General features: G+C 42.6%; 1 protein-coding gene across 1 annotated transcript; it reads right to left on the bottom strand.

Annotated features, from left to right (window-relative positions):
* Nucleotides 1-276: 276 nt before the first annotated feature.
* On the bottom strand, nucleotides 277-13855 carry YWHAB (tyrosine 3-monooxygenase/tryptophan 5-monooxygenase activation protein beta). The gene is made up of 6 exons (XM_083447113.1): nucleotides 13321-13855; nucleotides 5617-5918; nucleotides 4956-5079; nucleotides 2996-3159; nucleotides 2526-2621; nucleotides 277-2104 (listed from the first exon to the last, which is right to left on the bottom strand). Exons 2-6 carry the CDS (start codon nucleotides 5908-5910, stop codon nucleotides 2048-2050), a joined length of 735 nt encoding a protein of 244 aa, XP_083303239.1. The 5' UTR covers nucleotides 5911-5918; nucleotides 13321-13855; the 3' UTR covers nucleotides 277-2047.
* Nucleotides 13856-16620: the final 2765 nt, after the last annotated feature.

Here is a 16620-nt window from a genome sequence, read left to right as displayed (position 1 = left end):
AAGAAGGCAGATGTCCAGTAGATAGGCAGTTTAGCTTGGATGCTGTAAAGCCTTGCACAAGGTGTCTTCTTTCACTCTTCCTGTGAAACAGAAGTGACCAACTCTATACAGTTGTGACAAGGTGGTGGGTTTTTTTTGTTGGGGTGGTGCAGACCTTACTGGCTGCTTTAGCACAGTTAAGCAAGCTACGAGACATAAAACAGCACAGTCATTCTACCGCCACAGTATTCAGCCATGGCAGTAACAAACAAAAGTGTAAAAAAAACAACAAACCACAACTGATAAAACTTTTTATTGTCTTTGAATTCTTTTACACTTTCCCGATTGTGTAAGGTGAAACTAGAACTGTTTTAAAAGACATACACAAATCTAGTACATCAATAACCAGGTATTTCTTTTTGCTATACTATTCTCACAACCACGTGTGTGTGTGCTAGGCAATACAACCGTCACAGAAGCAAACTTTAGGCAAAATACTGGTCAGTAGAAACAACGCAAAAAGAGCTACCAGATATACAGACAGGCTCGGTTCCACATTCACTACCGCATTTATCAAGCGCCAAGTATAACTGCACAATTTGTTCAGCTAGTAAGAGGGGAATTTTGAAGTCAGTGCATGAATTTCTCTCTTCAGCGACAGATGAAAAGACGAACAAATGGATTCTATGATCTAAGCGGAATGCTATAGGCAGAGGAACGATACTAAAAAGATTGAAAAGGGTGAGTATTCAAATCTTTCCTCTGCATTATTCATGCAACTCCTATTGAATTCTGGTATTTGACTGGACAGGTTTATAAACAATCGAACATTTGGAATTTCAGTATCTCAAGCTAACAATTAATATGCATGTTTATGGTCTGTATTCCTAAGGCAGCTATGGGAAAACTTTTAACAGGATCTTGATTGTGACCCAGGAGTGGGTAGATGCCAAGAGCTGAGAACTACAGCAGCACTGGCAAGCCTTCAGCATCTAAGTGAGACCTGTATTCCAACATATTTAAGCCGCTCCCATCATCAAGGACTTAACAGTATACACAAAGGACCTCAGGCTTTAAACTGAAGCCGGAGTGGGACTGGGTGGGAGAACACAACCCATGCAAAGAAGAGCTCTTTCGGATTTTTCAAAGGGGCAGGCCTCCTCCCTGAAGTGAGGAGGGAGATTAAGAGTTTAGCATTTTAAAGTGGGAAAACAGTTCTATTTAGCATGCCTACCCAGCAACTAATAAGGCCATAAAAACAGAAACATCCTGTTGAAATTCCATGGTAGTGCTCTAAAAATTCACTACCAAGAATAGTCCATATTGTAAATATGTTAACTTATTGCTGTGGGAAGGGGCTTGACAATGTCCACAGAAAGAGGACTGGGCTGTTTCTCCATAGACAAAGCCCCAGTATTCTGCCACTGTTAAGGAGTCTGGAACTTAGGCTGCCGTTTTTCTCTGCTTTAAATTGAGGCCTCAGAAAATGTTTACATTTGACATGAGCGTTTGGCTGAAAAGCAGCGTGTCCAGCATTATTATTTCAAAAACAAAAATGTCTGAATGAATGTGCCTATTAAATTCACAGAAGTGAACTACTGAACTGGAATGCCACACAATAGATTGTTTCCCTTCCATGTTGCAGTGTCACAATATAATCTCTATAATTTTCTGTACAACTTTACAACAGAATTGTACTTCGACTACTTTGATCCCAGATTATAATCTTTCCAATGAATTACATGATTCTTATCTACTCTTCCATCATTTAGAGTTTTGTAAAGTCAACTGCAATCGCAAAACCCATAATCACAGTGTTCAGTTAAAAAAAATATAAACACAGTAATCATAATTGTAAGTGTTCATAATAGGAAAGGTTCAAAATGCCATTGCTCAATTGATCTCCATTTTATGTACACAGAACACCAACCAATTGTTTTTACCCCACAGACAGTTTGCTACGTTGAGGTTGTGAAGTCGATGTACTATTCTTTTTGCTTGTCGCACAAAGGGAAATAACGTGTAGGATACAGAGTGACATTGAACATATAGTGAAGCGTGACAGCCATTAGTTCTCGCCCTCCCCAGCTTCCCCTTCATCTCCCTGGTTTTCCGATGTCCATAGCTGTAAGAAAATACAAACATGTTTATGCTGAAAGCATGCAGTTAATTACATTGGTCTGGAAAGAGGTAGTGGGGCAATTTGTTTCAGTAGAGCAGTATTATTTGAGTGGAAGAGTTAATGAATGATGAACTAAAGACTAGAGATTAGATGAAGTTAAACAATCAGTACATGAAGCCTGCAGGTAACACACAAATTTGTTAGCTGCCTGATAAGGGCATTTGGCAAGTTTTCCATTACAGGTATGACTGCTCCACACACACAAGGCTGACAGCAGTCATTCTTTCACATAGAACTAACTTTGTGCTACACCCAAAATAGTTTGTAAGGGTGCAATTATCAACCATTTGTGGGATGGCAAGACTTAAAATTATAAAACATTGCATCATATAAAGTGTAGCCAGTTTTTCGAAGGAATACTTACAGTAAGGTTATCTCTAAGTAGCTGCATAATCAGAGTACTATCTTTGTAAGATTCTTCATTCAGTGTGTCCAGTTCAGCTATTGCTTCATCAAATGCCTAAACCAAATTCAAATAATTAATTCGCTTTATTGTGCTTCTGATCCTTCCTGCCTTAAGAATGTTTAACCCATTCAATTTCCAAGCACAGATAGGGCTGGCTAAGTGACAAAAAACGCATAACATTACACTTGTGTTCATCCAGGTTAAGACCCAAGACAGACTTCCTTAGATTATAAAAGTGCCACCTCTAATTTCAAGTGTGTTATTTTAACTTAATAATTAATCTTTCTTCTGAATAATATAAAAGATCTCCTAGAGCTCTCCGACATGATTTATTAAGCCATACCTTTCTAGTTGCATTCACAACTGCTTAACGTGTATCTCAAATTTGTTTCCCCATAACCATTCTTGATAATATTAAGTCTATTTACCGTCTTTGCCAGACTGCAGGCTTTCTCTGGTGAGTTTAGTATCTCATAGTAGAACACAGAGAAATTAAGTGCCAGACCAAGTCGAATAGGATGTGTTGGCTGCATCTCTTTCTTGCTGATTTCAAATGCTTCCTGATATGCTTGCTGAGAATTTGCTACAGTTGCTGCAAGAAAAGATGGTGATAATTTTAATATTTCCTGACACGGCCAACTCAAAGTCAGAAACATTTACACAGGTGCCTGCATAGAATAGGGCTGAACAGTGATCTGTACTGTTTTGTTACACACAAAAACAGTATTTTTAGGAGCCTGAAATGTTTCCCAAAAGACTGCTGAAATGTTACCTTTTTTGTACTTGTTCACAGCTAAAATCAGCTGCTGCTTCAGCACCAGTTTGCTTTAAGACTAGTCATCTTCTACCTAGTAGCAGAGACACTGTGTGGCAAGATTTGGTTATGCATAGTCACTGACAACAACCAAAACTCAGAGTGAGAGCAACTCCAACTCAGGAAATATTGTCTCTCCTTAGAATTAACTAGTTTGTCCTCAGGGTCATTATATTGACTGGCTATGTCAGTGTTGATATGATGGGAAAATACATGAAGAAAAAATGTTGTCAAAGTAGCAGCCTGTCAAGGCCATGAAGGCGGGGGCGTGGAACTACCAGAGTCTTCTTTGTAGTAGAGGAATAAATTTTACAAGTATCACTTCATTTCAGTCAATCCTAAACAATAAAACCTTAGATTAAATACACAAACATTTAATATTGGGGGGGGGAGAATTACAAATATGACATTCTACAAAGAGTACGGCCTAACTTATATGTGAATATCACATGAACCTAGCTGTAAAACATTTCCTATTCTATCTTAGCTATTTGATACAGAACCAAATTCTATTGTGTCTAGAAATTCTATCGTAGCTATAAGTTGTGTCACATATTAGTTAACACCGTATAGTAACATTTGAACACAATCCCTATATCTAAAAACTTCTATATTTGGTGATCTTCCAAGAACACTACAAAGATTATTGGGGGGAAGCAAAAACAAAAAATCTATAGCAAGAGTAGGCTAAACGGTGAAATATCACTAGCCTGGTATCAGGTACAGACATATTTGTTTAACAACCAATTCATAGACCATCTAAGGTTTTAAGGCACACAGATCCAGCATCTGTGACTACAGATTAATTAAATAAGATGCAGGTACAAACTGTGACTTTATAGTCAAGATAAGTACAAGCAACTTATACTTTCTGCTTCCCATACTTCTAAGTTCTGAAAGGGAACTTCCCACATCTTTCCTTGTTGTCAGCGGTTCCATTAGGAGCCTTTGCATTCAGTTGCAGCAGAGATGTAAAGGCCTGGAAAAAAGTAAATGGAAAAAAGAGGACCCCCCCCCCAAGATTTCTTTTCAATGGGAAATTTAGGGAACATTGGGAGGGGGGAATATTTTCTTTCTTGGAATGAGTGAAATGCTTTTTAAAAAGCTTTACTTACTAAAATGTGTAGTAGGAAGATTTTCATGAAATAATTTACAACATTAGAAAAATTTAATTTCTGTGTATATTGTAGACATATTCAGCTCCTAAATCCAATATATGTATCTTCACCTAGAGTGAACTGCTGTCTTAATGGAAGAATGCAGAACATCCATTCATTGTGATTTGCTGTTACCTCCTTTCAGTAACCTCTAGTCAAGTTGGAGATACTAAAAACAAGTATTCTGCAGCAGCAATCCTTTCAACCTGGCCCTTCCACAGTAGTCAACCACCTTATGGTTGAATACAACAGGAAGCCACTGGTTCTTTTCCCTATTCCTTTGCATTCAGAACTTCTGATAGTCTCAGAATACTGAGATAAATTTATTGTGAGATCAAGAGACAGTTTAATAATACCACACACAGCTCTTGTAGGGAATCATTAAGAAAGGCTTCTGATTTTAAGGTAACCACCTACTTTGCTTGCTTTCTCCTGATGCCACTTCTGAAAGGTATCTATAGTAATCTCCTTTCATTTTCAAATAGAAGACTTTGCTTTCTGGCTGTGTGGCATTAGCAATAAGGTACTTATCCAGCAGTTCCTGAAAGACATATAATCGCAAGGTTACACACATTTTCCTCAACTGATCCACTTTATGTGTACATCTACAATATGTAGGCCTAACCTAAAGCCTTCCAGTTGTTGCTGAACTACATCCTCTAGCATAGCCCCACCCAGCATGGCCAATGACCAGGAATGATGAAAGTTGTGGTTGAGCAACATTTAGAAGACCAGGAGGCACCAAGCTCTTTTTAAAAAAACTTTGGAGATGAGACTATGGTGGCTTTATACAAGGTCACATTTCTTTAATTCATTGGCTAGATTATAGGTTTATATATGTTTTGTGTTGTTTATAGGTTTGGGCCATACAAGTGTACACATCGTCTATCAAGTATCAAATAAAAATAATTTTCTACACCTAGCATATAAACAACTAATTACAAAGCAAGGATCTTTGGCTGTTGGACCAAAGTAGATCCTTAAGCGATGAAACTGCTCCTGCCTTGAGCTCACAAGCTTCCCAGCAGATGGAGCCCCTTAACATATGCTGCTGTATCCATTCCTACTAGACTATTACCAGAACATCATTGCAGATGTCCTTCAGTTCAGCCTCAATCTTCTCACGATATTCTCTTCCCATCTGCTGTTTCTTCTCATTTCTTTCCGTCTTCTGTTCAATGCTGGAGATGACACGCCACGAAGAGCGACGGGCACCAACCACGTTCTTGTAGGCAACAGAGAGTAGATTCCTTTCTTCATTGGACAGCTCATGTCCCTGCTCAGTGACAGCCTTCATGGCAGCAGCCATATCATCATAGCGCTCTGCCTGCTCAGCAAGTTTGGCCTTCTGTACCAACTCACTTTTATCCATGTTTGTTCCTAAAAAGGGGGGGGGGGGGAGAGTAAAAAAGGAGTGTTTATTTCCTGCAGCAGACTATGATTTGATAGGCATAAAATACAGTAAATCTGAAAGTAAACTATCAGGATATGGGTTATTCCAAAGTGACGACAAGGGAAGACTCCAGTATTCTTGACATAGGAGTAAGTTTAAAAATCCACCAATATAACAGGGTAGTAGAGTGTGGCCCTTTCAAAGCAACAAAAGGAAGTCTTGTGCTGGGATGTAGCATCTATGAGTGGTTTGTTATGAACTGTTCTCCTGCCTGTCACTGATCCTCTGTGAAATTTGACCTGTTCAACAGCAACTTTGGGAATGATTGTATAGATACCATATTATTCTGGGATAGCCATCTCTGATTACATCTAATAGTGCAAAGTACACAACTATTTCTATTTTAATCTCTACAGAAGATTGTGCCACAATATAATTAGATGTATCCTTCTTGAGGCAAATGATACTGAGCTCGGATAGCTTTACCCAACTGCCACTAAACAGAACAGATTAATCTCCTTGCTAACCAATGGCTACATTTGTATGAGAATAAACTAACAAGGCAGCCCTTCAAATGGGATACAAGTAACTGTGAGCAGGCTCACTTCCCCCTTCAACCTAAAGGCAACCTCTGCAGGGAACACCTGTCTCTCAGTTCTAAAGACAGTGCTCCTTGCTCCTTTGCAGCAAGCAACAAGGTCATTTTCCAGCACTAGAGCAATGAAATGGAATGACGATCAACTGGTTCTCAGGAGCTCCACGCTGGACCAAATTTGGAAGGTTTAGAAGTTGTCATAGTCGAAGACCATTTCACACACCACCACTGCAGAGTTTTATCCAAGACCATTACAAAGTACAATACTGCACTTCTTATAAATCATTATCTAACACTTTACAAGTCTCTGCCCTTCTCAGCAATTTCCCGCTTACAGGATTCCCTGCTGAATTTGCAACACCAGCATTGTTATTAGGTTTCTTTTCATTAGAAACAAGAACTGTTTCCTTAGGAGTATGCATTACCTCTTCCCCACAAAACAAAACAAAACAAAACAAAAACCCTTCAGAAGGTAAATCAATTTATTGAAAGGAATATGTGCAAGTATAATGGCACTTCAGAATTAAAGAGAAATAACATGCCCTAGGAGAAAAGTACAGGATTATGCGGAATGGAAATATCACTGTAGTGCAATATTATTATTATTATTATTATTATTATTATTATTATTATTATTTGTACCCCGCCCATCTGGCTGGGTTTCCCCAGCCACTCTGGGCGGCTTCCATAGAAACAAAAAATACACTAAAATATCAGAGATTAAAAACTTCCCTGAACAGGGCTGCCTTAAGATGTCTTCTGAATGTCAGGTAGTTATTTATCGCTTTGACATCTGATGGATGTCAGATGTGCAAGACAAGAGTGATGGGCTGAATGAACTAACGCTGTACTACATGCAGCATCAATTTCATGTAAGCAATTAATGCAACCTTTTTAAACATTTAAACCAGCCTTTCTCAACCTTGGGTCCCTGAATGTTGATGGGCTACAGCTCCAATGATCCCTAGCTAGCAGGACCAGTCGTCAAGGAAGAGGGGAGTTGTAGTCCAACAACATCTATGGACCCAAGGTTAAGAAAGACTGATTTAAACAGTTACTGGAGCGTTTGATGAGCAGGATTGAAACAAAAATGAATAGGGATTAACCCTTTTTGGACACAACCCCAACACTTCCCCCCAAACACAAAACATACATTGTTGTTAGCTCCCAGAGGAAAGCTCCCATTGACACCAATGGTGTCAATAGCAGGGCTAATAGCAGCTTGGATGAGGATAGATTTATAGTGGGATCACAACAGTGAGGAAGGATTAAACACACACAGTCCTGATCCTTACTCAAAAGGCCCTGCTGCAGCTATTTATTTTTTTAAAATCTGCATGTTAATTGCTTACAAGCAATTAACGTTATTTCTAGTTTTTGAACTTAGTCATGTGGTAAAAACCCTCACTCTTGCCTGACAGGTACAGCATGTCTTTTTATCTGGAGGGAACTGAATACCTGGATACTCATTTTCAAAGCTGGTGACTGGGGCACAAAGAACTTACACCTGTTTAAGACTCCTGAGAGTCAAACTCTCAATTACGGATAGCCACCAGTTTAACAAAATATGCAATAAGATGACTACTGCTCTTATACACTATCTTCACAAGTGCAATAAATACCTGGACTCTGATGTGTCAGCTCAAGCAGATTTCATTCTTAAGACTATAAAAACATTCCAACTTTTAAAAAATTCAACATAAAGCTTTAAAACTTTTACTCACACTTGCTAACTTGCCTTGATGGAAAATTTGCTACCATACGGTTGCATCAAGCATTTCTGTGCACAAACAGAAATGCAACAATACTTAACTTTCATCCACCACCTCATGCAGCACCTACACACCTTCCAAGCTCCAGGGGGTGGGGGATCTTCCGGAGCAGGTTTTGGGGGTATGCAAAGGAAAATGAAGTCCCATTGCATGAAGAAGTTATCTTGCTCAAAGTATTTAGAACTGTCTAATAGGGCATGTTAAAGTTCTTTATGTTTGAATTCATTCCTTTTTCAGGAGACATGTTCTCTCAAGTATGTGAGCAATCTGTCTGGGTCTACATGAACAAAGGAACAGTTTGAATTTTCTTCATTGCTTACCTTGTTCAGACAAGAGATGAATGCTCTGTGGTCACTATGAGGGAGCTTGGAAAAGGGGGAAGTTATAGAGGGATCTCTGAACAAAAGATTCAGTGCCATGAAAGAAGCAGTATCTCATAGGAAAATCTACCCAATTTGGCATGATTCTCCAGACAATCCTGGGTACTGATTATGTATGGAGAACACAGAATACATGTAACATTTTAGCACTCTGAAGGAGACTTCTGATTCTCAGATGTTTCCATCTGAGAAAAATCAGTGAAAACCACTGGAAAGTGCAAGTAACAACAGAAGATGTTCCAAGGTTACTCAATTGGTACTGAAGGATCTTTGAGGTAAGTCACAGTTTGGAATTGCAATTATAAAGACACCACTCACGGCTGCTTGTTGTCTGTTGCTTCTAATTTCTATGAGCTACACAAGACATCAAAACAGATGCAAAATAATGACAGTTAAATACTGTAGAAAAAGGGAAGTTGGCAGAGAAGTATCTGACTAGCTTAATATATAGTAAAATGGAAACACACTAACATGAAGTGTTTCAAATGACCTGGGTATTGTTTTTAATGCAGAAAAATGCAATTTTTGGGTTAATTTTTAACTAGCTCTAATTAAACCACTTAAGAGACATTCATAAAATGAAGTTCTCATTACTAGCTTTCCACACCACCAAAGGAGGGGGGGATGCTTCAAATTCTCTTGTCTTAAAAAAGCCATCTTCAATCCATCTTAAATAATAAGGGTGGCAATCTCTCTCCACCATATTTACACTTTAAACAAGAGCTGCAGATGACAAAAATGGGTGTTAAACTAACATTGGAATAGATTTGTTTTGAGAAAATTGTTATCTGCCACAACCAAAGAAGGAAAAAGAGAGAGAAAGCTTCCACAGCAACACTCCAGTTCTAAAACTTTCATCTTAAAATTCAGGAAACCAGTAGCTTTCTGAAGGCAGTTTGGGTGGGGGGAACTTCCTTTATAATTCAGTCACAGACATGCTGACGCAACAGCAACTACAGTATTGACAGATATTGTGGATTATGTGAATGCTCTCCCAGCAGGCAGCACAGCTGGTGGTTACTTTTCAGAGGGTACAGAACACTATGTCCCTGAAGCCCCTTCCAATATGAAAGCAAAAACTCAGCTTATCTATTTGCAATAGGTTTCTTGCACATAGCTGATGTGTGGTCTTTTATGTTGACTACAGCCTGGTGAAGAACACTGGCCACTATTATACTGATTACTCAATGACATTTGCCAATATGGACTGTAAGACTATGTTGTACTGGACATTAGGAACAATTGATCACCTTCTTTCCATGCATGCAAAACCATCTTAATGAAAAGAATGTTCAGGTCATTGTGACCATTATTTGGATACATGTCCATTAAAGCTGAAAGTTACCACCCAATGAAATCAATTATCTTAAGTTAGGCATGAGTAATTTAAATACATTTATTTCAATAGATCTACTACTCTGAGTATGACTTAGTTGGATTACTACCCTAAGACCATAAATTAAATGTCATATTTTTATAATAATAAAAAATGCAATGTAATAATCTTCATATTGGGAGATTTTACTATGTAATTTTTAACTTCCCAATATTTCATTTCCCGTTCATTTTTTAAAGAGCTCCCAACCATGCTGATATTAATACATCTTTACCACAAGCAGCTACAGCAAGGTCACTCACAACAGTAAGCTGACTTATAGGCTTTATCAAGCATACTAAAAAATGTCAGTATACTTCTATCAATGCAATCTGAAGTGGCCTAGGACTATGGCATCTACAGAATCACCTGCTCCCATTCAAATTTCTGATAAATCTGTTTAACTTTGGTGGCCTCCTCTGTGTCACCTTGCTGTACTGATGTGTGATGTATGTGCACAAGAGAGAGCCTTTTCACTAGTGGCACCAAGATTGTGAAAAAGCCCTTCCAGAGAGGCACACCTGGGTCAATCAATGCCTGTCCTTTAGGAGGCATGGAACACTACTTTTAATTAAATATTGCATCTTTTCTATTGTTTTAAGCATCAATCATTTTATTTGTCGTTTAGAATGTTTTTAAAAATGAGCTGCCTTAACTAATTTTAGAACGTGCTTCTTGTTGTTGTTTAATAATTTCCAGCTCTTCATGACCCCATGGACCAGAGCATGCCAGGCACTCCTGTCTTCCACTGCCTCCCACAGTTTGGTCAAACTCATGTTGGTAGCTTCGAGAACAGTCCAACCATCTTGTCGTCCCCTTCTCCTTGTGCCCTCAATCTTTCCCAGCATCAGGGTCTTTTCCAGGGAGTCTTCTCTTCTCATGAGGTGGCCAAAGTATTGGAACCTCAGCTTCACAATCTGTCCTTCCAGTGAGCACTCAGGGCTGATTTCCTTCAGAATTGATAGGTTGGATCTTCTTGCATTCCATGAGACTCTCAAGAGTCTCCTCCAGCACCATAATTCAAAAGCATCAATCCTTCAGCGATCAACCTTCTTTATGGTCCAGCTCTCATACTATTAATTGTGCAGAATGACTATTTTGTAATGGACTTTATAATCTTCACTATATTCACCCTAGTAACTCCAAGGGACTCTCACAGCAGAGGCACCCTAGGTAACACTGGCTTTCCGTTTAGGTTAAATAAGTTATTATCAAATTCTAGGCTCCTTGTGCAGGGAGTAGGGGCACACAGAAACCCTGGAAAGGTGTGTGAAGTTCAAGGGAGGAACTGAATTCTGAAGAAGTTAAAAGCCTACTTCCTCTCACTAGTCAAGACACTGAGGAGAGAGAATTGAACACCCTCTAAGGGTAGTTCCCCATTGGATTTGTGATGGTGACTGCTCTTCCTCATGCTCTATCATCACAGATTGTGTTGGAAAGAGCTGCTGATAATATGTGTGTCCAGTTCTAGGAGTCAATAGATTCAAGTACGTTTATATCCTGCCTTTCGTCCATGTTCTCAGATTCTGTTGTGTTCTCTACATCTTCCTGAAAGGAAGTCTTGGATTAATAACCAAGCTGCATGTAAGCAACTGCATTCAAGGATCTCTACTATGGAATTGATGGGTTGGTGAAAGCTAGCAGGGAGCAGGGTTTTTGTTTTTTGTTTTTAATGGATTAGTGATGTGTCTCTAGGCAGTTAAGTTCAAACTAGAATGCAATTCAAGTGATATAAAGAATTATAGTAGCACCTTGGGATACGTTACGCTCGCGTAACGTAAACTTCAGGATGTGAAAGCGGGAACCCCAGAAGTGTTTTGCCACACGTGCATGTGCAAAAGAGGTGTACCGCTCCGCGCGTATGTGCAGAAGTGGTCTACCGCTTCTCGGGTTGCAAAAACCTTGGGATCTGGCCAGACCTTCGGAACGGATCCTGTTCGCAACCGGAGGTACCATTGTATGTGCAAGACCCACCCACACATTCATTATATTCAAAGTATGATACACAATTTTTTTAAATAAGATTTTTATGTTGGTCACACACATATTATCTAAATTACAAACATAACTAATTTTTTGACATAAAGGGTTTGAGATCAGATTCAAATTTGGTGCATCAGGTAAGTTGGGCAGCAGCAAAAGAGGGAGTAACAGGGATTTTTGTAAGCCACTCTTAAAAGCTTTCTTCAATACGGTAAGTGGCAGGGTAAAGATGCTGCAACCAAACAATGGTCAGTTACCATTTCCCCAACAGAGCTGCCATTGAAGTTTCGGTATAGCTAACCAGTAAGAACTACTATTCCCTAAAAGCGCCATCAAACTACTAGTGTTAGCCAGCCGGCCATTTGGCACCTCACCACTTGAACAGGTATTCTGAAAATGCAAATGCTATTGATCTCACGCCTTTTAAAAATAAAATACAAGGAATGAAAGGAAGAAATCAAGACTATTTTAGCAAGGAGAAATCGTGTGTAGTTGGAAGGGGTGGACGAACATTCATGTAGAAAAGGGACCAAGCCTGTAGTCATAAGCCGTGGAAGCCCATGAGGTTTGCTTCCAGGTGAGCTTACTTAAAGCTGCTTTGGCACTAAAAATCCTGTCTTTTCAGGTGGGCAAAGCCCCAGAGGCTGGATTGTGCAAGTGTGTGGTTTGGTTTTTTTAAAAAAAGGGGAGGGGGCACCCCGCCCACTCCCCTGGCCGCAAGGGCGACCTGAACCCTGCGGGAGCCGGGGTGGTGGTGGAGGCCCTTTCGCCAGAAGCGCGGCTAAAAAAGCGAGCAGCCCCACCTCTGGCTCGTTCCGGACAGGTGAGCCCGCCCAGCCCCGGGCAGAAGGTGGTGACTCAGCCAGGGCGGGGCCGCTGGCAGGCGAGGTGACGCCACCGGGCGGAGACCCTGGAGCGGAAAAGGGGGCGAGGTGGGGGGGGGGGGAGAGGCGAGAGCCCCGCTGTCAAGGAGGGGCTGCTGCCCGTGCCCTCAGTCCGCCGCGTAGGTGGGGTGTTGCCTCAGGACCGAAAGGCGGTGGCGGTTCCGCGGCCTTCCTCAGGCCTCTCTCCGGAAGAGCCGAGCCGGAGGCAGCCCCGTCCTCGCTTCCGAAAGCAGCCGGGGAAGGGAAGGAAGAGGGGACGGAGGGAGGGGCGGGGGAGACCTCGGCTCTGCCCTCTTTCTCCTCCCCCCCGCTCCGCTGCGCGTGGGGGCGGGGAAGGGCAGCTGCACGCGCGACTCGGGCCCGGGTGGGGGAGGGGATTCCGGCGGGAAAACCCGCTCACCTGACGGCTAAGGCGGAGGAGAAGGCGGCTCACAGGCCTCCGAAAAGAGTCGTCGTCCCCCGGGAGGAATGAGGCGTCTCTCGGCGCGCGGCAGCCCGCTCCGCTCTTTTCACCACAGAGATACACACCCTGCGGCTCCTGCAGGCACTTCCGGCGCCGGGGCCACGCCCTTTCCGCCACGGACACGCCTTCCTCCTTCCCTCCCCCCCCTCTGTCTTCTCTCTCTCTCTCTCCCCCGCCCAACTCCCCGCGGCGTCTCCCGCTTCCCCTATTGGACTGCCAGGACCGCGGAGGGGAGTGGGTTGGGAGGATGCCGCTCCGTAGCCATGGCAACAGGCCAACGGCTTCCAGGCCCAGTTTGGGGAGGCAGAGAGGGAAGGGACGCTCCCCGCCACCCATACACGCACGCGCACACACACTCCGCTTCCTCCTACGGCGATGCTTCCCCTCCCCTCCAGAGTCCCCCCCCCCCCGTTCTGCCCTGTCTTCCTGGTGCCGTGTCAGCCAGGTGCGGGGTCCGCTTAGAGGCAGGAGGTGGGCAAGGAAAGGGATCATTGCATAGGGAACAAAGGGAGAGGTGTATTCACTCCCTCTTCTCCGCACATGGCGCTCATCCAACCTACCTCACCCCCGCCTCCTCTTCTAATGGTAGCTTCCGCTTTGGCGTGTTCTGTTCTGAACCTCGCAGCGGCTTCCGTGGGGCGGACAGAAGGTCGTGTGCGCGTCCCTTCAGCGATCGCCCTCAGGGGAAGAGCTGCAGCTCGGTGGTAGGGAGCAGAAGTGTTGCAGGTTCAATCCTGGCACCGCTGGGAGGTAGGGCTGGGAGCCTCCCTTGCGTGATGCCCTGGAGAGCTGCTGACAACCAGAGGAGACAACAGAGAGCTCGATGGACCGACTCATTTCCAAAGCAGAGTGTGTGTCTTGCATGCAGAAGGCTTCTGCTTCAATCCCTGGCATCTCCAACTACAGTGGTACCTCGGGTTACATACACTTCAGGTTACAGACTCTGCTAACCCAGAAATAGTACCTCAGGTTAAGAACTTTGCTTCAGGATGAGAACTGAAATCGTGTTCCAGCGGCACGGCAGCAGCAGGAGGCCCCATTAGCTAAAGTGGTGCTTCAGGTTAAGAACAGTTTCAGGTTAAGAACGGACCTCCGGAACGAATTAAGTACTTAACCCGAGGTACCACTGTAAATGCATTTGGGGCAGCGGTGGCCAAGAGTGCCCTGCTTGCCTGACCCCTTGAAGAGTCTCTGCCAGCCTGGACGAAGCCTGATCGCTATGGCAGCTTCCTATGTTCCCATTTGTTTTACTTACTACTCAGGGAGTAAGTGGCAGGTGACTTGCTGTCTCTTTCCATGTACCTGAACAGCTTATAAATATAAAACAATAAAAAAAAGTCTTGCGGCACCTTGAAGACCAATGTATTTTATTATGGCATCAGCTTTTGTTGACTAGAGTGCACTTTCATCAGATACACGGAAGCTTATGCCGCAATGTGAGTCTTTTTTTTTATTGTTTCTGCTGCAACAGGCTAACATGGCTTAGCCTTCTGGGAATAATGCATCAGCTACACCAGTCACTGCTCTTAGATGGTAGCAGGACCCCTGTTACCAAGTGCATGACAAATAGAAATTCAAATGATGAAGCCTTTTTTTTGGTATGGGGTATGCTGTACTAGAAATAGTGGCAGCATTGTATTTTCTGTATTTTTGTTAAAAATACAGAGCTGCTGCTAGGACAGGAGCGGGGGCAGGGGGAGATGGCAATGCTGCCTCCAGCTGTATTCATTTCTTCAGTGTGTGTACCTCAGTCAATGGAGTGGATTTGTACCAATTAGGACGTAACATCCTCCAAACGTATCTTCACTGTAGCAAGGAATGCCTCTTTCACTTCCTCCAGTAGGACAGCATTTTAACTACCATGCCTCTGTGGCTAGAGGATGAGAGATAAGTCTGGTTCGGCTCACCCAGCAGAGGCTTTAGTAGGTGACCTAACTCCCTTCCCTGGACATGCTAGCTAGAATAATGGGTTGTTGTTTTCTTATAATTTGAGCAGGCGTGAGGACCTTCTGGCTCGCCTGATGTTGTTGGACTTAAGCTCCCATCAGCCCCAGTTAGCAACCTCCACTTGTAAACACACTGTTCAGACTCTGCACTCGATTATTGCCAAAGGGTTTTCTTCCAAAAACCATTGCACAGCTTAAACATCAATCAGGTTACTGGTTACACAGTTCAGAAGTTCAAAGTGGAGCTCTAAGGTACCTGCCAGGAGCTAAGACATTGCCTCAACACTTGACACGCCTCCTTGGCTCTCCTTTCGAAGAGCGAGGAGGACACAATCACACAGGTCCCAAGCTGGAGTGAGAAAGCAAGTGAGCACTCTTGTAAGTAGCTGATAACTGCTCAGCTGGTGCTCTTGACTACATGTTCTTGGAAACAGGGAGCAAACTGTCTCACCCAAGCTCAGGTCAGGCCTCCCTGGGTTAGGCAGGAGCAGGCCTGAGTAAGTAAACCGCTTGACCTGCAAGAGGTCAGGAGGGTGGTATCACAACAATGGACCTTTTCTGCCGCAGTTTCTCATTTATGGGATGCTCTCCCTAGGTAGGTTTGGCTGCCTGTTCATTATACACCTTTATGTATAATGAGATCTACTGGTATAGGGCCGTATACAAATTTAATTAATAATAATAATCAAGGTATGCACTTCCCAGACCACTTGGCCCTTCCTCAGCATCGAGCATCACAGCCCCATCCCATTCTACCTATCATCTGACCAGTCCTGCCAGAAAGTCTATGGGATTCATGCCATTAGCCAGTGCTCAGGGGTAATGGGAGGTAGTCAACAACATCCGGATGGCCACAGGTTCTGCATCCCTGGACTAGAGGATGGAGAGAAAAGCAACTAGGTTATTTCCATCTCAATGAGGGCTTCTGCTGGGGGTGGGGTGGGGCTCATTGGTGTTTTCTTTAGAGACAGACTTTTAGTTTATATGGAAAGCTTATATATTGCTGTTCCTTTGATTACTGGAACTGTTTGAAATAAAAATAACATCTTTGGTAGCACATTCATTTTGATCGTTGCAATTCTTCCCCAAAATGACAACTTCATTCTTCCCCACACCTCTAAATCCCTTTTATTCTTATTCCATGCTGGAATGTAATTATTCTGAAACAAATCAATACTCCTGGGCATTAACCATACTCCTAAATATTTGACTTTCTTAACCACTTCAATCTCTGTTTGTTGCTGTAATCTATTAACTGTCTCCTGATCTATATTTTTGGTAATTGCTTTAG

The sequence above is a fragment of the Podarcis tiliguerta genome (genome assembly GCF_965153285.1).
Source record: "Podarcis tiliguerta genome assembly, chromosome: 6".
Lineage (NCBI taxonomy): Eukaryota > Metazoa > Chordata > Lepidosauria > Squamata > Lacertidae > Podarcis > Podarcis tiliguerta.
Note: the sequence above shows the minus strand (reverse complement) of the source record. Positions and strands in the feature narration are given on the sequence as shown.